This window comes from Tamandua tetradactyla, chromosome 3 (genome assembly GCF_023851605.1).
Source record: "Tamandua tetradactyla isolate mTamTet1 chromosome 3, mTamTet1.pri, whole genome shotgun sequence".
NCBI lineage: Eukaryota > Metazoa > Chordata > Mammalia > Pilosa > Myrmecophagidae > Tamandua > Tamandua tetradactyla.
In genome coordinates, this window is record NC_135329.1 from 133,155,937 (window position 1) to 133,180,460 (window position 24,524).

The 24,524-nt window shown below is 36.0% G+C and overlaps 1 protein-coding gene across 1 annotated transcript in view; it reads right to left on the reverse strand.

The window, feature by feature from the left end:
* Window positions 1-24,524, reverse strand: part of IFIH1 (interferon induced with helicase C domain 1) — a 54,985-nt gene that overhangs the window by 20,237 nt on the left and 10,224 nt on the right. Inside the window, exons 3-5 of the mRNA XM_077154015.1 lie at window positions 21,352-21,498; window positions 8,550-8,654; window positions 2,775-2,995 (exon numbers count right to left, since the gene is read on the reverse strand). Of these exons, the coding sequence (XP_077010130.1) occupies window positions 2,775-2,995; window positions 8,550-8,654; window positions 21,352-21,498 (473 nt within the window). The remainder of the gene's footprint in view (window positions 1-2,774; window positions 2,996-8,549; window positions 8,655-21,351; window positions 21,499-24,524) is intronic.

Here is a 24,524-nt window from a genome sequence, read left to right on the forward strand (position 1 = left end):
TTAAAATGCAAAGATATGGGATAGTAAACAGACAAGAATTATGACATAGATGGAAGAAGTAGTGGGAGGGTTTCTAGTTCTCCTGAGAAGAAAAGAGGGAAGAAAATCAGGATTTAGATTTACGTCCTCAAATGTCCTCATGATAATGCAGTGGCTGTGAATAATTAATGAGGATAAATTAGCATCTAAACAAGGCTTAAAATGTGAATTCTTAAGAATTACCTGATCTGATGGGATGGAAGATTTGTGATTGGGATATAGCATCGGAAGGAGTTTTTTTAAAACAGGTATACGAGACACAAATAGAATCCTGAGATCCATAATGACCAATCAATATGAATAACTTTGAAGAAGTAAATATACTTATGTGCATTTAGGCTCAAAAATTAACTGCACAGATATAGGTTAAGAAAGTTCTAATTTAACAGATTTTCAAAAGAAAAGGAGCTGAGACTCTAATTTATTGCAAGCTCCAGACGTGTCCCTGTGATGAAAGCACTGTCGCCAAAGGCAAGTACAGTCATGGGCTGAGTGTCACGTCTCATCTCTCTTACACTCTGCACCGGTAAGATCATATCTATGGTATTTTGTTCAGTTCTAGACACTGTATTTTAAGAGGGTCCTAGATAAATGTCTGAAAGATTACAAGTACTCAGGTTAATGAAAAGCCTGGAAACCATGTTGTTTAAAGTTCAGTTAAAGGAGCTGGGACCACTTATCCTAAAGAAAAAATAACAGCAGCTGCATGATGCTGCCTTTTCTATTTGAAGAATTGTCATAAGGCAGGAGAATTAAGTCTTACCTCTGTATAATCACAGCAAGTAGTGAGAAGTCCAGAGAAAAGACTTTGATGAATACATGTAGAGCTTTCTAACAGTGTCAGTTGTTCAAAGAGTGGACCAGTCTGCCTTGTTGGAAGGGGACTCTCCCTAAAACCAGAAGTAACTCAGAAGAAATGAAAGAACCACTCTGCAATGGAAGGAAGCTAGATTTGAAGGCCTCTTCCAACTCGAATATTTTAATGACCCTATGATGGGATCAGGGAAATAAAGGAGGCGGACAAATCAAAATAACTCCAACATTTTGAGGCTGGGTGTGTTGGAGTAGATGGTACCAAGGAGAGACAAATAAACAGGGAAGGAAAGCCCTCTGGGAAAGAAGATGATGGGGTTGAGTTTGAGAGAATGACAGAATGCTCAAATGCTATAAAAAATGTCAGCTTAGGTGGCCTCCAATTCAGTTTACTTCATTCTTTTCTGTGGACCAGGCACTTAAAATGCTGTTCACAGGTTAAGAAACTCAGTTTCATCCATTATAAAGATGGGTGAAAGAGGGACGAGAGAATGCTCTAATATTTACTGAGTCATAACTAGGCTTTACGAATATTATCTAATTAAAACTTTAAAAGAGCCACATAAGAGTACTTATTGGTGTGTTCACTTTACAGAAGAAGAAACTAAAGAAAAAAGTTAGGAATTTGTCCAAGGTCAAACTCCTGGTTGGTGGAAATAGTATTCAAATCTAGGTTTCTTTTATTGTTAAAGAAAACATGCTTGGGCAGGCTGTGGTAGCTCACCAGGCAGAGTTCTCGTCTGCCATGCCAGAGACCCGGGTTTGATTCCGGTGCCTTCCCCTTGCAAAAAAGATACATAAATTCTTCATAAAGGAATTATATGAAAGATTACTGACAAATAAATTATAATTCATCACCATTACCAGCAAAAGAAACTAAACTTAAAGAAATAACGCTATTCCAATAGTGGGCATGAGAGTATAAATGAGAGTACATACACTTGACTGATACATGCTAAATGCATTTGGAACTACAATTCTGAATATATTTCTTTTGTACGGAAAAAGAGGTTACAATGAAAACTTTTTTCATAATAACCCCCCCCCCCCAAATATAGAAATGCTGTGCAGTCTATTACCATATGTTCTTTAAAGGAACAGATGAGAATCTAATTACCATACATAATAGGAAAAATACTCTTGCTAGTCATGGAAAAGTATACACAATTTTATTCCATCAAATGTAAAGAGTACTATCCATAACTTACAAATATATATATTAATAAATTCTCACTTATCTGAATAAAGCTCATCTAACTAGATTTTGTTTTACAGCGATTGAGTCTTATATGTTTATGAAGACATTCTTTAACATTTCACGATATGAATTTCCAAAGAAAAACTTCAAATGAATTAATTTTAAGTGCTATATAAATGTATAATCTTTGAAAATTGTTTATACATTTAACTTGATATAGATAAGTCAATTTAGTCACTTATCTCTTTATTTTGAAACCCGTATTCTAGATAGGTTAGAATGTATTCTAAACTATATTCTGGATAGATTAGACTTCATTGCCTTTGACTCAAGGCTCAACTGATAAAGAGACTCTAAAAAACAATATCTGATCCCAGATCCCAGTGATATTTTGGAGTCATTCATGTTAACATGTAATGATTATTTAAACTGGTACCAGTTAACCTTAATAACTCTCTGGGTAAATAAACTCTCTGTACGTAATGTTCCAGTCCATTGACTTAAATGGAAAAACTAATTTTTAAGGGTTGATAACATGATAAATCAGCTATATCATACAATTAGAAAATTAAAGACTAAAAATAAAATGAATGTCTTATTTAGACATCACTCATAATTAAATGGAATCCATGTGATCTATTGTTACAAGGGTTGTAATACAAATGTTTCAGAAAAACACAATGAAAATGAACAAATAATGTTAAACTAGGTGTCATTTGAATACCTTATTGACAAGGACTATTACTTTTCCAGGTTCAGATGCTCTTTGCTTCTTATCCAAGTGATCCTTGGCAATGTAAACAGCCACTCTTGTTTTCCCACTCCCTGTAGGGATGCATATGATGATATTCTTCCCTTCCAAGGCTGGTTTGGCAACTTCCATTTGGTAAGATCTGAGACTCAATTCTGGTTGAGGGGATGCTCTCTCCACCTCATTCTCTTCATCTGAAAGAGGTTAAGAAGAAGCAAAATGAGGGAAATGGTAACAAAATAAACAAGACTAGGAAATCTGTAACTGAACGTAGACATCTTGTGGTTTAAATTCCTTTGCCCAGATGGTACAAACCAATCTACAGTCTTGTTTTTTACACCAAATGGGCATCAGCTCTCCATTTGTATTTGCAGGATACAACCCAGGCATTCTAGCAGGCAAGTGGCCTAAGGAGAAGTGGGGTAGGGGTTTGAGTGGAAAGGGGGGATGAATTAGCAGGAGGGGGTACAGAAAGGACATAACATGGGGGACTTTTTTCATGGAGAGGGCATTATGGCTCTTAATGCATCAGCCTTTCCATTTCTCTGTTCAGCCATTATGCCCTATTTGTTTCTCTAAGTTCTTCTACTTACAAACTCAAGAGGAACTGGGAAAGTAGGAACAACCAGCTCTCCTTGTTCTGTGTTCCTCTTACTTTTTAATAGGAAGAAGGTATCAGAGCTGACTTTTTCATTTGTAAAATTTAACTGACAACAAAAACTATATATAAATATATAGTTAACTAATAAATATATTAGTTATATATTAAATATATATAAATAAATACATATAGTACTATATATAGTTACATATATAGTACATATAATACCATATTACTATATATGTATATATAGTACATACATGACATTACATAGCATATATAGTATGCATAGATAAAATTTAAATTATATAGATGTAGATGGGGAAAAAATGGCCAAATTAAAAAATTTTATTTAAAATTGGGTCATTTTTCCCATTTGACTCCCCGGATTGAAGAGAAGTGATATTTACAAAGTGGGTGATAATTGGTAGGTTTTCAAAGGTGAAAACAATTTTATTGGTCTAAACTAAAATATGACTAATTTTGCCATTTATTTTGAATTGTGAGCTTCATCATTTCCTTATTTGATGCCATGCTTTCATAAACATTTACCTGAAATCAAAAGCACAATATATTAAAATATTTCTGAGTAGCTTAGATGAATAGCTAATTAAATATTTGCTTCCTAATCCATCTTAATTTTATCCTTTACATTTCTAAATTCAAAGTACTGACAAAATAGGTAATAAAAAATATTAATTTGATGAACATTTTAATAATAGGATTATAACATATCTTGGTTTAAAAATAGTATCTTTTGTTTAGAAATGACCCTATTTACCTACAGTAACCAGGGGGAAATGTTCTAAAAATGTATCACTTATAATGTGAAATGCAATAAAATAAATATTATACCATTTTAAAAGTCCATCTTATGCATTACATAATCACAAGAAAAAAATATCACTTATTAGTATCTCATGACCCAAGAGTGCTCATTCTCCTATCACTGAGCGTAATAAAATTAAACTAACATAATCCCATTAACTTTCAAAAAGTTGCTGATGGATCCATTTCGGCAGCTGGATGATTCTATTTCAATGGGTTTGAACTTGTGATAGCACTATCTGAACAGGTAGAAAAATTCACACCAAAAACCACTCAGAAAGAGTCATCTACTAACCTAGCAGGAAGTTTGCCTTCTGTATGGATGAGTAAAGACAGATGCAATACATTTAAGCTATCACTGGATCATCTGCTGATTCATTTATTATGATTCTCACGAAAAGCTCATTTGAGATCATCAGTGTTTAAAATTAACATTTGGGAGCTCTCTTTCCATGCTTTCCTGAACTCTACAGTAATTATAATTCATCTTCCATTATATTTATGTAATGTTCGAACACATTTAAGAATACTATTACTCCTCTGATAAGTGTTTTTATAGATTATCAAAATCTCAGTATTCCACCTATAACAAGAGTATTTATCCCTTAACTTTTCCAAAAAGATGTGCTAAGGAAGCATGTGCTAACGAAGATGTATTTTAAATGACATCTAACATCAAGATCTGAAAATTTTCCTTTTTTTTTTTTGTTTTTTTCCCACATGGGAAGGCTCCGGGAATCAAACCCGGGTCTCCAGCATGGCAGGTGAGAATTCTGCCACTGAGCCACCATTGCACCGCCCCTGAAAATTTACTTTTGGCAGTTTTTAACTTGATCTACAAAGTTTGTTAAAAGATATCAGTAAGTTCTTTCTTTTATTTTATTCTAGGTATACTTTTGCACATATTAAAAAATAAAATGAAATGCTGCTTCCATCATATTAGTAAGTGGGTACTTTTTCATCACCATTTCCCCCTTTTGTCTTTCATGTTTACTACTATATCCTTGGGTAACAAAACTTAAAAAGAGAACATCTAACAATTTTCTAGGTCTCCTTCCCAGAAATATGAAACCAAGTCAAATGAGTAAAATATCATTACCCCTCACATATATTACATGCTTATTGTAATATTAATTAAGAAAAGTTAGAATATTAAAAAAACTTCTGTGTTCAAACTTTAATTCTAGAACCAAAGTCATGATCCTTTATTCATTCTGCCATAAATATTTTCTGGGAATGCCATGTCTTCCATAAGAATATATGGAAGTCCTAAGTTTCTGAGCCTAGATTATTAAACTCCTGCCACTGAAAATAACTGGCTAATAGATAGACCGATGGCTCAATAATTGTCCATATTTTGGAGTTTCTGTCAAGTGTAGGAGACTTGATGTGTAGTCCCAAGTTTAAAGGAGAAGCACAGAGTGGATATGAAAAAACATGCAAGTTGGATTCAATGTGAGACTAGCATCCAAAGAAAAAGAGCTGAGTGAGTGCTAAATATTCAGCTTGATTCTTGCCTTATCACATCCTCTGACATAGGGCTGGAAGAATTTAACCATATTAAGAATGAAAAGAGAATTTTCTCTTCTCTGTCACTGGAAGGAGAGAACTGGGCTGGTGTCATTGAGGCAGGAGCCAATCTCTTTCATAAAAGAAATGTTTGGGGTTTTGCTTGTCTGTTGTTTATTTGTTTTTGGCTCTCTTTGAAAACTGAAGTAAATTAAGTACAACAACAAAAATGGTATTTAAAATGCGCATTGGTTTTGAACAACATTGTGCCCTTCTTCTACAACAAATCTTGATTATGGACTTTAAAATTATCCTGCACTATATAAATGGTCAAATATGCAATCAAATAGAGTTTAAATAATCATATTCGATTGGAACTACACCAAATGGCACATTTCATTCTCACATTGATTTTGACAGCTGAGTTATTCTTGGAGAGAAAAGGTCTGTCACTGCATGTGTTTGAAAGTGACAAAGTATTTCTTTACCTGTAGTATGTAACCATGGAAAAATATGCCATTCCAACTGGACAAACATTAATAGGCATTATCTCAAAATAGTAAGGAAACACTTTCTACACATTAAGCCAATGAGCATTGCCAAAAAATCGCCACTTTGTGAGAAGCAGCATACATATCTCTCTGAAAATGGGAAGCAGGAAAATAACAACCTCCTTTAAGTGCAATAAGAATATTTAAACTTTAAGAGGACAAACAATTATGTTTCACTAAGGTATAATACTTCCACAGAGTAACAACTCTGTTGCCTAATGCCTATGATCCTTTTAACCCAATATATGAACTTTGAAGGACAAAGAACTTGTTAATAAGGTCCCTTTGATGTCAACCTCAAAGATAAAAACATAATCCTATAAGGTAATGCTTTTTAGTAATCTAAGATGTGTTAAACAATTTACCAATTTATCTACACTCCTTTGGGACTGATTTCTCCTTCAGCCATGACGATGCACCTGAGGATAATGAATTTCCTAATTTGTAATTTCAGAATTCTACTACCCAATATGCAAAGTAATTATTTGCACCTTAGCATTGATCCATCTAAACTTCAAGGGTTGCCGCTTGAAAATGCATTTGTCTTTAAAAATAGATTTGCCTTTGGAAATGCACTTGCTTTTTAAAAGCAGGTTGCATTCAGATTCATCACGTCTTTCATGCTTCATTGAAGACTAAAATTCAGCAAATATTCATATTTGCTAATAGCTCTAAATAGGCAAAATGCCAGGCACATAGGGGATTCACATTAAATTTTATTGAATGAATGAGTGTTTTTGAAAAGCCCTAACTTAGACAAACAAAGAAATCAGGATAAGGTCTAAATGTTAAAGACATTAAATGTTATCTGGAGTATATTTTCAGTTCTTACATCAATAGCATTTAAGAGAAATGTTAATAATTCAATTGAACAATTTAACAATGTTATAACATGCATGGAAAATACAAATACAATCCACAGAAATAAATGCATGCAAGAACTTAATAAACACTGTCTGAATTTAGCAGAAACCAGTGAACTCTTTCATTAAAATTAAGGTTATGACTAACATTTGGTGAATTGACTGTCCTCAGCCAACTTGTTCTAGGGGATTTCAAGAATGCTATGGTGAGAAAAGAACACATAACTAAAAGAGATGGTAAGCCCCCATTTGGAGAGCTATTAAGACAGATAACCATCTATATGCAAGCCACTTCGCCCCTTTAAAGGCCTATTCATTTAAATTTTAAAATTCTAAATCTAGATTCCAAAATTCTTCTGAAGGTGCAGAAGTGTCTGAAGTACACAAATATTTTCTACAATTCAGTCACAGAACAAACGAAGAATAAAGTAATATGTATGTTAATTTGTCAGTTTTGCATGGCCTCTTAGATCCCTGCATTGTAAAGCATTTTTTTGTTGTTGTTTGTTTTGTTTTGTTTTTTGGGTTGTTGTTGAAATTTGTTCATTTTAATTATGAAGTAGTTGAACATATAGATAAATATAGAACCTTTTATACCAGAACATACAGCACCCATACTTAGATGTTAGCATTTTACTTCAGTAGTGATCATCGAAATATATGTGGAAAGAACAGAAAGAAACAATTTGAAATGCATCAGGCTGTCAAAACTTGGGGAGTCTTTTACAGAAAATATTGGTAAGGGAGCAGGGGATTGGAAACGGGAACTCTCATTTACTCCTAGAGGGATATACAACCGGTATGGAGAGCAATTTGGGAAACACCTAACAAAATTCTCTTTTAGTGACCAAAATATTTTACAAACTCTACTCCCATGGAAGCAATATTTATGAGAATTGGAATGCTTTTTACTTTCTGTGTAATTTCTAGTCCTGCGTTTTAAGAGGGATTCTTATTTGCAGGTATCTACCGAGTCACACTCATCTTAATGACAGCATCAATTTTTTATTTAAAATGCACTCTAATAAAAAATGGAGGGTTTGAGAACAAATGTACGAAATTGAATACAGAATTTAAATTCAGCTAAATTAATTGAGACAGTTCACAAATAGATAGATGGCATGAGTCTATGGAACGCAGAACATGCCAGATCAAAAAGATATATCCATGTCTGGGATCAAAACTAGAGTAAAATTAAAGAGTCTGATTCCAAAAGACTTTTGTAAGTTGTACTTCTACAAGACCTGAATGGCAAAGTTCCAAAACTACTTCACAGCAGAAAAGAATTGCTTTAATTGCATAAATACATTAGGGAGGGTAGAACAGCCCCCATGCTTTCCACTATATGGCGTCTTATTTCACACTTTTTAAGGTTTACACAACAGTTAGGCAGTACCTGAATCACTTCCCATGGTGCCTGAATCACTGCCCATGTTGCTGTTATGTCCAAGACTTTCATCTAAGCAGCTGACACTTCCTTCTGCCAAACTTGTGTCTGATTCTGCAAAGGAAAACATTTTAAAATATTTTAAAAATATTTCTGAGAATAAACGTATTTTAACTGCACACCTCTACAGCGCACAGTACATACAGTTCAATGCAAGAGGGGAAGGCACCCTCAGAGACAACTATGAATACAAGGTAAGAGTTTCTGGCAGGCTACATTAAAAAATCCTCTATAGGTAAGCAGCTGCAGGACAGGGACTCAAACACACGTTACCTATGTAAAGTACTGGGTGTCCATCCAATATTAAAGCAAATGCAAATTTGTGAAGATTTATAATTTTTGCTGTTCCCCCTCTACATGTAATTTTTGCCTCCAAAATAAGAGCAAGGCTTGAGAATGCATTACGAAAATACTGAAAATGCATTGTGTAGAGCTCATTGAGTTATTTTATGTAAAATGACAGGTGATTAATAGAGTCCATGAACGTTATGAAAATAGTAGTTCAGTGATAAACGTATTTTAAAATCTCAAAAAGAAATTGCTTTTAATGAGATGATATCATTCAAGCTTGGCTTCACAGTTGTACCAGAAGCTTGCATGAGATCAGAAATTTTTTTTCTCTTTACTCTAATTTAACTAAGCTTCCATTAAAGAGTTACAGCTGCAATGAATAATGGCCAGTGCACATTCTTCACCTATGACGTGTTTTTCTGTCTTCAGTACTCAATATCAATTCCTTTTGAAAACCTTCTTTCCCTTAGAGGAAGAATTCCCTCCTTACAGATTATCTGCAAGGACTTAAGCAATTCCATCCCCAAGGATGAGAAATATTGTTAGATTGGTAAAACTAAATTATGGGTAGTCACGAATGCTGACTTTGGGTTCAGGAGAACTTGGGAAATCTGCTGCAGACTTTGCTCCGAGCTTAAGTTCTTTTCAGTTAAAACTGAGTTAAAACAACTTACCTCACAGGATTTGACATCCATTAAACAATATTAGGTACAATAAGCTCCTAGTAGTAGTTTAATTATTGGTGATTAGAAAATGGGATAAAAATCAAGTGGTTGGCATATTACTAGAGCAGGAATTTGATTGAATAATGTTCTTACAATTAATATCTTGTAATATTTTTACTTGTTAGATTATTATATCATATTAAATTACCCCATTTTATTAAAGTGACCTTTGGTTATTTAAGACAAGTCTGCGTGTCATACATTTAGGGCTAGAAATGAAAATGGATGAAAAACAGTCATGTAATATGTTATCAATAAAACTTTTCTGGAAGGAGATGGTATACAACTCCTTGAAACTTGAAGAATCTTCTTTTTTCTTAAGTTAGTAAATTTGGGGGGTCAATTTTTACAAACTATAAAAAAATCACTTTTTCGATGTAATTATATAGTATGTATAGGTGTGTGTGCGTGTGTGTATGCTGTTTGAAAAATGTATATAGTTTCACAACCACCATCACAAAGACATAGTATACTTCCATCATCTCCCCAAATCCCCTCAGGCACTTTGTAGTCAAATCCCTCCTGCTATTCCCTGGCAACCACTGATCTGGTTTCTGTCGTTACAGTTTTGTCTTTTCCAGAATGTCACATAAATGGATTCATGCAATATGTAGCCTTTATGTCTGGCTTCTTTAACTTAGCTTTAAGACTTTTGAGATTCATCCATGTTGTGGTATGTATCAGTAATTTGTTCCGTTTTATTGCTAGCTAGTATTCCCCTGAGTATCTTTGTGACAGCTACCTTCCAATTGGGATAAGCCTATTTAGCTTGGAAGATACAATGGATTTACAGCCAATGCCAATCAAATATGTAAAATACCTCTCTTAAACGTTAAAAGAAAGCTGACATAAAATTTGTAGAAAAACTCTCAACGGACATGCATGCTGTTTAAGTATATTAGCACAACATAAATATACTAATGTGAAAATACTGTGCTTATCAGTTGTTGTAGATTAGTTCTAAAACTCAGATTTGAGGAATCCCTCATGATCACACGGGAAAACCTGCATATCTCACTGAGAGATTTTAAATATGGCACTTTGCAATTCCCAGGGGTATGCCTTGTTAGAAGCTCAGAGGCGAGTGTGGAATAGAACTGTCAAGCAGAAGAGCGTTTTGGGCAGATGCACTGATGAAAAGAGAATATGATTTGTAAGGAAGAGGCAAGGTGTAAAATGAGATGGGGAAAATGTCATTGCAAGGATAATTCTAGATCTAGAAATATAGACCAAGATTTTTGAGGCAAAAAAAGTGAATTTTGACATGCTTTTCATTTGTTGTTGTGTTAAGCATAGGATTGGAAACTGAAGACAACACCCAAATTACTGAAAAATACTAACAAAAATTATCTATAACATAACATTACATCTTTTAAGTTTTCCATGAACTGTAATACGAATGGCATCTATATTTGATTTTCATTTCATTTTTCAATCACTTGCAGTTAAACCATACTCTTGACATGAAGTCAAGATTTTCCTCCAGCTTTGTTCTAAAATACATAAGTTTGGGGTGGGTTCTATTTTATGCGATGTGCACATATAATTCTTGGATATTACAGAAAGTTTCTATCAATAATAGGGTATTATTAATCAATTTCATTATCTTAGTTATTTGGATCCAACAAACAAATCTGCAGTATGTTAGGAAGACCCTGAGTTCAATGCTTTCACGGATATAATGTAAATTACATTTTAAGTTCTGAACATCCACCATTATCACCTCACTTTTATAGTGGTGATAAAGCTCTGAGAAACCAAAGCTCAGAGAAGTAAAATGATTCACAGAGCAAGAATATGGAAGCGAGAAGAGCCTCCAATTTCTGAATCCAGGTCCAGCATTCCACCGCTCTCTCCCCAACACCAAGCATGGTTAGTGATCTGTGTGAAGCTTTGTAAACAAGCAAACAATCCTGTAACCATAATGTTAAGCAGAATGAAAGGTTTTGGTTTTTTTTTAATGGTATATAGACATTTTCATGGTAATGTCAAATTGTGGATTAATCTTGAAGCAGAGCTTATCTTCCCAAGGAGGAAAATAAAATTGGAGAGATGATTTCATTCTGCTAACATTTCTGATTTTGTCTTGATAGACTTTCATTAACTTTGCATTTAAATATCCAAACTTATTTCAAAACTTTTTTCTGTGTGCAAATAAAAAGAAGCATTTTTGTCCTCTTTGCAAAAAAAAATGAATCGCAATGATTCTGCTAGAGATTACTATAAAAATGAAAATCAATAGACAGAGCTCTATTTTTTTTTGCCATTTTAAGGGTATATAAATCTCTAGCTTCTACACGCAAAAATACTTTTGTTTCCTAGGCAGCAAATTCTTATGCATTTTGTTATTTTTTTGTGTTCATAGAAATAGAAGTTATAAAGGAAATAACTTTAATCATAAAATAAAATATATGGATATCCTGTAAAACTGAGAATGCCTTCTACAGAGATCTTCCTCCCTTATTCACTTAAAAATTACATATCACATACACACACACATACACACACACTCACATACACAGAAACAAAAAGTGAGGTCCAGAAAGTGATGCCAAAATTAAACCAAACTTTTGTGTTTATAAACCTGGAATTCCTGCAACTGATTTATATACAATTCTCTTGTTTTGTTATTTATACTTTTCAAAATACTTCAATGTGGACTTACATCATAATGGATAAAGTCACGGGTCTATAATTTTAAAAAAGATCAGATAAAATACAGTCCATTGGAGGCAGGTGTTGCAGAGAAAAGAACACATGTTATGGAGTTAAATAGATCAGGTTCTGAATCTGAGCCTGGCTACTGCTAATAAATAGCCTTTAAGAAAAATTTTTTTTCAACGTGAATAGTAGTTTCTATTTTCTCATTTTAGAGTGAGAATGGTTCAATTAGAACAAGGAATTGACTCTTGGAGAGAAACAAACCTTATATTCCAATGAAGTTGCTGCTTAAAGAGATTCTGAATTTTGGAATTTCACTGTATAATAGGTTTAGTTCCCTTTTATGTAGGTGTGATGTCCTCAAGGGAAAATAGCAAAGCTAGGTAGAAACAGATTAGAAAATGGTGATAATTTCTAACAGTTAAGGAAAAGACAACTGGAATGAAGGAAAATTATACTCCTCCAGTCAAGAGATCGGAATCTCTGTAATAATTCCTCAAACAACTCAAAAAAAGTACTATTTTGCTTACAATGATAAGTGTCTAAGCCCAGATCACAAGCCATAGGAAAAAACCTGCCTTGTTTTACAATCACATTTTAAAAATTTTACTAATAAGGCAGAAGAAATATTAGCTGACATTCTAAGAAATTTCACATGTAACATACCTGGACCTTAAATACTTTAAAATATTTTTAAACCATTCTGAAACCAAAAAATGTTGAACTTAAAAGAAAAATTCAAACAAAAAACCCCCCTCTTGGTTGAAGGCCTTTTTAGATCCATTGCAATGTAAAGTATGCCCTCTGCTGGAAAATGCTTTTATAACAGTTGGTTGACAAGTATATTATGTATTCAAAGTAAGATAAGCTTAATTAGGTAAGATAAAAATCGGTTCTTCTATTTCTAATCAGTTGCGTCCCTCCAATTTTCAGATGCATTTCTCACTCTGTTCCCCCTGCCTCAGTCTCTCCTACAGTTTCGCCCACCCCCACCCCAACCCCAAAGTAGTTTTGCATTGCAGCAGGAAACAATGCAAAGGGAAAGGCCCCGTGTTTACTGAGGAAAAGGATCATCTCCAGTCCCTGTTTTCCTGAGAGTCGGTGATTACAAGGTCAAATAGTCTAATTTCATTTTTCCTGGCAATTTTCTGTTCATTCTAATTTTGACCTTGTGACGGATTTTATCTTCACCTCTTGAGCTACCCCCAGCTTCCCTCTAGTTTCACAACCCTCACAATCTGGAAGGTCAAAAACTACTCCAGTGGTTTAAGCACATGTCACACGCTGGCATGCACACAAAGACTGTACGAGCTTCTTAAGTGTGCTCACTTTCATAGTACTAATAAAACACGTGTCTTGTTTTGTTTTTTTTTTTTGCTTTGAAACAACTTATTCTCCATCTTTTGTGAGAGGAAATAGATCACTTTATTTTCAGCTCTATGTATATGGATCTACACACACACACACACACACACACACACACACACACACACACACACACACACCACACACTCACATTTTGGTCTGTCAGATTTTGTTCTCCGTGCCAGGGAACATGTGTTCCCGCAGAATGGAGAGAAGCCACCTCCACCCACCTTGCACATTCTCTCCTGGATTCAAGCTTCTAGGAAATGAGTTCCCCAAAGAGAAAAATCACTCTCCTAGAGCCACAGCCCACATGACTATCCATGGAGCTCCTCTCATCCTGTTTATAGAATTTCTACTGCTGAAATGCTTCAGGCAGAAGTAAGTTCAGATTGTGTCTAACTGCGTTGGCTTAAATTGTATTATCCATGGCCTTTAGTCTCTGGACTTGGGTTCCAACATGGAAAGATTGCAGTAAAGCTCAGGGTTGAGGATAACCACAGACACCAGGATGACCCAGTTATTGAATGCCAGCCGGTCACTTAGGCATAAAGTCCCCGAGTGTAGTCAGTTATGAGTTATTGGCCAGATGACCACATGGGAGCTAAGTATTGACAATATAGAGGTGTAGGGGTTGCGAGGTAGGAAATGAGTTGGAAATCCTCTTGGCTGGCAGACACCACTCAAGAAGTGCTATTCACCTTACGCTGACTTAAGCAGACCTGGGGAAGTAGGGAGAGAGGTGCATTTACAGATGTCCCGATAAACATTTAACAACCAACTCTTCAAGGGCGCGGGCGTGGGTGCGGGTGCCCTGACTTATTAGGAGAGTGTGCTGATTTCCACAGTGTGAATAGTCCCACCAGGGCTGGTTTCAGGCTACCAGCATGATGCCACTGCGTGGAGGTTAGAAGAGACCGGCTGATAACTTGTCTCTTGCAGGCCTGTACGAGCTAGCCCTAGAGCCCCACTGGATACCCCCTACTAATTAAAGACTTTCCTACAAACACAAATCTGAGGCTACAAACACAATCTCAGGTGATGAGACATAATACATTGCCTTGGTGTTTCACAGTTATCCAAATATGAAGTGCTAAACTTTTAAAAGTTTTTCGGAAGGGGGGTGGAGTGGGCTTTAGAAAAGCTTTTGTAGCAATCATAGTTCAAGGAACCCCTGACCTCTCACTGATGTCATGACTTACCTCCCACCTCTACAAATGCTCGCCTCTAATGGAACAGTTTCCCTAAGCACATTCTGAACTTCATTATACTTCTCCTATACCTTATGCTGTTCTTGCAACCTGGAAGGCTGCACCAACAGGCCCTTATGGTTCAGATGCAACGTCTTACGTTCCTCCTGGAAAGCCTCGTCTGATCAGTCCTCCTCTGTTCTAGTTTGCTAGCTGCTGGAATGCAATACACCAGAAATGGAACGGCTTTTAACAAGGGGAATTTAATAAGCTGCTAGTTTACAGTTCTAAGGCTGAGAAAACATCCCAATTAAAACAAGTCTATAGAAATGTCCAATTTAAGGCATCCAGGGAAAGATACCTTGGTACAGGAAGGCTGATGACATTCAATGTTTCTCTCTCAGCTGGAAGGGCACATGGTGAACCTGACAGCATCTGCTGGCTTTCTCGTGGCTCTACAAAGGAACTCTCTCCAAAATGTTTCTTCTTTTAAAGGAATCCAGTAAGCAACTGCACCTTCAATGGGTGGCGACACACCTCTGTGGAAATCATCTAATCAAAAGTTACCACCCACAGTTGGGTGGGTCACATCTCCGTGGGAACAATCAAAATGCTCCCACCCAGCAATATTGAATGAGGATTAAAGGACATGGCTTTTCTGGGGTCCACCACAGATTCAAACTGGCACATCTTCTTTTCACAAGTCTTCTTTCCTCATCCTTGTAATAGGTAGCTCTTGTACTTCTTTTGCTATAGAGGGATTACTGTTTCTCTTTGGGGCATGTGACTCGCTTTTTTGACCTCGCTTATCAACTCCTTGAGTGTGAGGGCAAAGCCTTAGTGCTTCGAACCTTCAATCACACGAGGTTTCTTCTTTTTACCCATTACTCTGGTTTCCAGACCGCCTTCACACCCCAAGATAAAGAGACTGCAGGGTCTCATAATCAAGTTAAAATTAAAATCATTGCCTTTTGTTAAAAGTCTGCTACAAAAAGCTTTAGCTATGCAGCCATAAAGGGATGACAAGAAGATAAACCCAGCGTGTATCAGTCATACACTAGGGAGGTTTCTTTCTTCCAGAGACATGAAAGGTAAGCCTCTAAAACTATCATGCAATCGCAAGACATGTAACTGACCCAGAGGCTTCATGGTAAGTTTTGAATAAAATACAAACCTATACCATCCTTTAACAAATGCCAATATCAGGATCTGCCTCTCTCTTTCTCGGCTCAATTAATATCTGAATTTTGGATTGTCTCAGTAGTACTGCTAGTTTCTCGAGAATGAATGATAACTAAATTTAGAACAATAGAGAAGTAAAGGACTGCTTTCCCAATTCAAATCAATTCTAAAATAGAATGGGAGAGTCCGATATAATATTATTGTCTACGATTATATCAACTATCTTTCCCATTAAAGGTTTCAAATGCTATGACATTTATTTATAAAGATGTTAGAAATCTTTCGATTTCTAGAGTTTAGTGCCATAGAAAATTATTCTGGCCATCAGTACATGGATAAATTTTGTGGTACTTACAAAAATTAGTATAGACCAAATCTAAGATTGGACTTTGGTCTATAAAAAGGCAAAACAAAACAACAACAACAAAAAAGTGCTATAACAGATTGGGCCAGGGAGAAGGAGCCTGTTTTGTAAAGGTCAATTTTTAAACCCCTCCTACAGAACATGATCTATGCAAAATATATCCACAATATATTCCAAAGCATAATGTCACCGGATAAACCTAAGGAGCGGAACATATGGGGAAATATGAGAAAGAAGGTATTAAAGTCTGAAAACAAGCAGGTTGGTAAGCTCATTAGCTAGGGTGGAATTTTAAAATCTTCACGTGAACGAATATATAAATCAAAATATATACATGTATTCACAGTCATGCGCACTGGCACGGAGAGTCACACATGGCACACACACTGTTACATTACAATCTTCCACATGCAACAGTGGAATCCATTCTCTTTGTAAATGTAAAAGCGCCCTCTGCTGGCCAGCCTGAGGTATTTGTATTATCTAGTAAAGTCAACAGTCAACGTAGTATATACTAAAAGAGGTTTCGGCGATTCTCTGCTTTGAGCTGCACAAAAGTAGCTTTATTCCAAATAAAATAAATTCTACTTAGTTTGAAATCTCATTGACTTTGTTTTTATTTTATTACAGAATATAAATTCATAGACTAGTGCAATGTACAATGTAGAATAACTACTCATTTGTGACAAACCAATAGTAGCAGACAAAAATGACCACACAACTAATCTGACTGCAAGTTTACAGAATTAAAATAATTCATATAATTGGTGATTTGCTATAATTAAAATCTTTTTAGTAGGAGAAAATGATTGTAGATTTTAATCATGTCCCTCTGGCATGTTCTAGGGAAGTGTATTCGGGAGAAACACCAAGGCTCTCCAATATTTGCTTGCTGTAAGATGATCAGTGATTTCAGAAAGCAGAACTATAACATTCAGAATAAAAGTCCTATCAATAGTTCTTGGAAATGTTCAGAGATCTTATAGAAATTATTTGTGTGTCTTTGAGAAAGGGTGAATTGAAAAAAAAATATTCTGGTATATTAACATTTTTCCTGGAAAGCTGTTGGTTGTTAGTAGCAGGGGAGGAGGAAGGAGGAAGAAATTCCAGCCCCTAAGTGGAGAAGGCACAGGAGAATGACTCTCCAGAGCTATCCCTAACGGAGTACAGAGATATGAATAAAAACATTGCCTGGGTAGGCCATCGTGAGAAATGCTAGTGCGTCCTAGCCATTCTGTGTGCTAAGCAGAAAAAAATGAACAAAAAAGCAACAACAAAACAATGAATAAAGAATCATGCATTAAAACTATAAATAATTAACATTTGTGTAGACCAAGTCTGCCAGGTACTGAAAAAATTTTAGAAACTGATTCTGAAATGAAAATTAGAAAGGCCATAATTTGAAATCTGGAGTAATTTGTCAGCTTCTTTTCTTCTTTCTGCACATGAAAGTTCATATTTATAGAATGTAAGCAGCTTAAATAACAAGTTTTTAAAAGGCTACCTTTCTAACTGTTTGAAATCTTAACCCAATATATTAGAACCAAAATAAAGATGACATAGTATCAACATCAACAGGATGCAGATCGAGACCACGGAATAAATGCAGATCGAGACCACGGAATATTTTCACATTTATTTTGATTGTTTATCAGGTCAAAGAATGCCCTTGCAGACAAAATCCTTCTGCAGTAAATTTGGTAACAAAAATTTCAGTCAAAAGAACTCCAATAAGTTCTTTGGACTAAAGTACGTTAAAAGATATTTATATCAGCATTTCCTAGTTCTGAAGAACAACTTGAAAATGAACAGACACTTGGAATGATCAAAAGCATCTGTCAACAGAGGTGTGTAAGGCCTAAAGCAAAGATGTCACGTTTTCATTAAGAAGTTAACCCTTGTAACTGCTCTGCTAGGGGCAGAATCAATTGGACTAACTGGCTGACACATCGGCAAGGCAAGTCCTGCCATCACGAGGATCCTACGGACTGGAAGACGATTAAATCCCCTGTGAACTGGACGGGGTCCTTGGATTACTGTATACAGTTGAGTGTATTCTTCCTGGTTTGCGGCTTCGTATATATTTTCTCCTAATGCTCTGTACTTTTCTTTCATAGAACTTACCGTGAGTCCAGCTTTATAGCTACTAGCGTTTGGTTGACACCCCAGGAGTTAAAAGCTCTATGAGACAGAAATCCTATTTGTTCTGCCCCTATGTATTTACAGAACTGAACACATTACCTGCCATGTGAAAGGAATTTGATCTATACTAGTTAAATGAAGGAAATTGAATGAGGGAGAGAGTGAAAGAGGAAGGGAAGACTTTAGGAGGAAAAAGGCTTCCTGTCCCCTAAGGCCATTAACATCCAGATTTTTTCATAAGATGCATCTGTAAGCTTAATGTTAACTAGTAACTAAAGAAAAAAGTTATTGCATTTATTTTTTCCACTTTGAGACTCGGAGTCTACAGTAGATAAACTACAGGTGACGCGATGCATGAGTCTGGCAACCTTTGGTGAAAACTCCCCATTTGACAAGCAGGGACAGACCACCTTCTACCTTCGGTTTCCGGTGTGGATTTAGAAAATGTAGTTACCCGGAGGTAACTTGGTGTAGTTAATAAACACCAAGGGAGTTTATTAAAAGATACGGACCTTGATATGCATCAAGGTGCTAGATTTTGCCCATCCTATAGAATCATGACTTCTGAAGGAAAGCACAACTGCTTAAATGAAAAGAAAAATATTTCAGATTTTTTTTTTTGGAATTCAAGGTTTATAAGCATTGCTAATCTATACATTAGAAAGTTCTATGCAAGATGTGGTCCAGGACCAGCAGCAGCAGCATGTGCAGCGTGGGGGAAATGCTGAATTCCAGGCCCCACCGAGAACCTTCTAAGTGAGAATCTGTACTTCAACGAGACCCTCTCCTCTGCTTGATTCCTACACGTCAAAGCTTCAGAAGCGTTTGCATTAAAGAAGAACTCTATAAACAAGGCTAAAATGTAAGCAAACCATAAAAAAGTAATGGTGCCAATTTATGACAAAGGATTGATATCCTACGTACTTAGTTCAAGTAAATCAGGAAGAAGAAAAGAAATACTCCAAGAGAAAAATGCATAGGCAAGAAATCATCACAAAAGAGAATGAACCTGTTTAGCCCTTCATTATGTCTAATGAAATGGTTTTATTAGAAATAAAAAAATTCAAATTCAAATATCAAAACACCATTTATAACAACAATCAAATTGGCCAAGATTAAAAAGGATGCTATTACCCACTCTAGAGAATTCAAGGAAATAAGCACACTCCTATGTTTTTGGAAAACATGTAAATTGGTACAAATTTCAGGACTGAAATTTGACATTAAGTATCAAATATCTTAAAATTATATAAATCATTTCACCCAGCAATTCCACTTATGTGAATATGTTATTAAGAAACAAAGAGATATACGTATAAAGAGAGTTATCAGCATTAGTCACGACGGTGGAAATTTGGGAACATCCTGAAAGTTCAACATTATGAGAGTGGTTAATTTAATTATAATGTATCCAAACAGTGAAATTATTATTCAACTCATTACAAACCATGTTGGAGAAAAATAGCTAATGAACACAGGAGAAATGTCATTATATACACACAGCCAGGCATACAGATATACCTATAACACATATGTGCAAATATATATATAAAGAGAGACAGAGAAGAGAGGGAAAGAAATGTTATATATATATAATTACACACACACACACTAGGGATATGGGTGACATTTTTCTTTTTGGGCTTCATGTTTTCCAAGTTTTCTCAATGTATTAGTCTTGTAAGTAGAAAACTATGAGACTTTGCAGTGGTATGCTGGAGTCAGTTGCTAAATTTTCCGGAATTTTGTGAACTGGTTGTTAAGCACAGCCATTGGCAAGAATTAAATTATATAAGCTTACAATCAAACTATTTTAAAACCAAAGGTTATGAATACTTCAAACTCATCACTTCCTACCCATGTTGTTTTTTAGACTTTACTAACGTCTATGCTCCTGAGGTTATTTGTGTCTATTGTACGTCTGGTGGAAATGTTGCGTAATAGTGGGTGATTGTGCTTCTCGTCCCAGCTGCGTGTTCATGGACACCCCGCTGGAGTCTTGAAATCAGCCTTGGTGGGCATATTTTCAGTACAGGGATCGGCCAACACTACAAACAAGGGCTTTTTTCTTTCACCTAAAACACCATTAATTATCAGCACACCACCGAATTTAAGGAACCACTTCTTGTGACAATAAAATGCAGCTCTTTTTTTTTTGAGGTGGGGTGGGGTGGGCGTGTGTTTGCTTATAAAATCACAAGGAAATTAGAGGGGGGAAAATAATTATGCTAGTTTGAGTCTTTCAAGGCTGTTTCAATGTCACAAAGGTGGACCTGGTGCTGTATCTATTTCTCACACTAATTAGTTACTGCAACGCAGGCCAAACCTAGGTTACATCTGGTCATTTTCCTTGTCACAGCCTAGTCTTGGTCTCTGAACTCCAGCTGATGAGCCTTTCTGAGCTATCCCAGTCTGAAAAGTACGGGAAAAGGTAAGAGGCCTATTTATTTCTCAGGGCTTTGAAGAGTGAAACTGGTTATGTATTTGAAAACAATGAAATACAGGATATGCTTATGATATTAGTCATTACATTACAAGGACCATGGATATCTTGTAAAGTGAAATTATGATCAAGTGTGTATATATATATTTACAACATGTACATCATATACAGAACTGTATTATTAAAACAAAATGCTTTTTAACCACGAGAGGAATTATTTTAATTCAATCTTCCTTAAAATGTTATTTTAATTGAAATGCTTACAAAATCCAAAAGGCCAAATTTTCACCCTCTGTTAAACAGATCCTGGCTGCTAGGCCAGTACAGCAACTGATTTTTCTGAAAATAGTCTATGTAAAATGTTCATAACTATATGTGTTTCAAGTACCTGAAACCACAGAAGAATCTGCAAAAGATGATTCTGATGTATTTTTCTCAATGTCCCAGCCTTCTTTTTCTGAACTTGGCTCATCTGTGGCAAAAAGAAGTGGCTCTGTAACTTCAGGACCATCTTTTTGTGACAAATTTTCAGTCTCTGTAAATAAAAATATTAAAATGTAAATGGTAGTGCAATGCAAGTTTTCATATAGTATATATACCTGTTATCATTATTTTGAAACCAAAATAGGGGCCCCTATTAGAAGTTTACCTAAATATACTTAAAGACTTTGAATTTCTGAATAGAACGCAAATGGCATTGCAAAGCAAGTTTTTATATAATATAAACAGCTGTTATTGTTATCTTGAAACCAAAATGGGGATCCCTAATAGAGATTTACCTGACTGGACTTAAATACTTTGACATTTTCAAAGGCTCAGTACATGTTTTTTATCATGACACAGCAATTTTATTTTTAATATAGACACTGCAAATAGTTCTTTGTAATGACTGAATTGTATCTAAAAGGACAATATAGTATTGTGTTAATTACAAGAAAATGAAATGATTTACTGTCTGACCATCATCTCTAAGGAGCAAATCACCTATTCAGTGATACAAAGTTACATTTAAGGCTAAATTAATGCAAATGCAAATTTGGTAGTTTTTCTTTAGCTTATGCTCTTGCCATTTTGTTCCCTCACTGTGTGTTCCACATGAGATGTGCATCTGCTTTAATGTCAGCCTAAATTCATATATTTTGAATTTATGGGGATTTTTAAAATTCAATGAAATATTCTTTATCGTTCCTTCTTCCTTCCATTCCTCCCTCTGGCCTTTCTTCTTTCAACCAATATTTACTGAAGTCTTATTAAGGGCCTTTTTGGGATACAAAGCAAAACAAAGACAGTTTCTATGCTTCCAAAGCTACAATCTGTCATAGAAGACGGTACCATAAGAAAAGTTTCTTAAAGTATCATTTGGGATTAGCCCGATTTAAAGGATAAGGGGGAAATGTGCCCACCTAAGCAGGGAGCATTTTCTAAAGAAAACTGGTGTGACCTTGGACAGAAAATCAGCCCTACGATGTTTGGAACTACAAATTAAGGTTGTAATTCTAATAGCCAATTTATTTTTTGTGCTTATCATATGAGCACTTTACTCATTATTTAATCCTTAAAATGACCCTAGAAGATAAGTAATATTATTACTCCTATTTCACAGATGAGTAAACTGAGGCACAGACACAGCAGTTACTTAGCCCAAGGTCATGCACCCAGGAGATGAATGAGTCAGGACTTGATGAGCATTTCTTTCCAGAATCTGAGCTTCTTACCAGTACAATTATCACAGCTAGCTGTGTTCTGGCCATCAGGCCCAAGAGAAAAATGCTTAGATTCTCTTAGGTAAGATACACAGTTCAGCAAGGAATATTTAAATTCCTGACTCCTCTGACTGGGTTTCCTAAAGAATGGAAAGAAAGCCCCACTTCTTCGGAATCAGTCAGTTGGGAGCACACCTGCCTGCAGGGAGGGGTGGTGAGAGGCTTTAAGAACACTGAGCTCTGAGCTCTAGACAGGGCATTGGCAGTTCCCATCCAGCCTTCAAAGCAAGCCTGGAGACCCATCCCTACGCTGTTTATCAGCCTCATAGGGGCCGACATCTCTGAGTCAGCCTCCATCATCAGCCACTTCTGCCGAAGGAAGAAAAGCGCCAACTGTGAGAAGATCCTGTGGCGGGGGAAAGGAAGGAGCTAAAAATGGTGATTGCCAATGGTGCCATTTTCTCTTTTCACTTTTTTCTTTCTTTTTCTTTTACAAAGAGCTTGATGTTGGCCGGTAGGTTTATGTGGGTGGGTTGGGACAATTTCAACCAGTCCGAAAGTCATTCAGAAGCAGACATGGAAAGACCCAGTTATAATGCAAAGCTATGGCATGTAATCAGTAAAGAGGAAGGCATGCAAATACTAGAAGAAGGTGATGTGAGGTGTTATGATGCAGGTATCATCCAGGATTTACTAAACTCTACCTAGATTGCTGTTGTTCTAAGAATTGTAATTTGAAAGATTCTTTGAAGCATCTAACAAGGTATTTAGTAAAGTGGAACTGAACTTCTTAGCCAGAAAACAGTGCCAGCCACTTTGTCTATGTCGGGAGGATCGAGACGACACATTGGAACAATCTTCTAGGCTCTTTCCCGAACAATTACACCACTGTACACAACTGTAAAATGGGTAGGTGCCTTCTAATTTGAGGGGTGAGCAGAACTAGGTCTTTTATGATCTGAAAGACTGCCCTTTCCAACAGCCTTTGATATACAGAAACCAAAATGTCAGGTAAGAAAAACAGGTCAACTGCAGCCTTTCCCTTTGAAGTGTAAGTCCTGGAATATTTGTCATGGGTGGAAATGGTCCCATAAGACCTTGAAAGGGAACGCATAATGAGGGAAGGGATGGTCTGTACTGGGCCCAGGTTCAACCTTCAGGTGTGTGAAGAGATTTGACCCCATCACAGTATGTAGCTATGGCGGAAACACCCTCAGATTTACCAAACTGGTATTAGTCATGCGGTGGAAATAATGGCCCCGCAAAGGGGCAGACGCGAAAACAAATGTAATTTTGATGCTGCAAGCAAGCCTAGGCCTCTCTAGAAAATGCAACTGAGGAAAAAGACACCTCCAAAAGAAGAGGACTTTTATATAGCTCTCCTTTATAGCAGAAGCAGAAGCAGTGGAGTAGAAATACTGGATTCCTGCTTGTTGGATCATGGAATTTACTGCTCAATATTTGAAAGCTGGATTGACCACTTTGGATTGGGTAGAACTCCCCAAACCCTGAATAGTTCCAGAGAGAAGGGAGGGGTGCAAGATCTCTTGAATTTTTTACTACATGGTGATCTAACACATATGACCCCACATGGCAATTGTCCTGGAGAGAAAAAAAAACTCAAACATCTTGATTATACTTCACTCACTGTGGCTCGTTTACACAATGCCATTTTGCTTTGAAAATGTATCTGTTTCTCTATATATATGTAAAAATGTATGTATATATGTGTGTACTTCTTCCTTTCCAATTTTGACACCTGCTATTTCTTTTTCTTGTCTAATTGCTCTGGCTAGAACTTCCAACACAATGTATGTATTTCAAACTTTTCAGGTCACTGTATGACATAAAAAATATT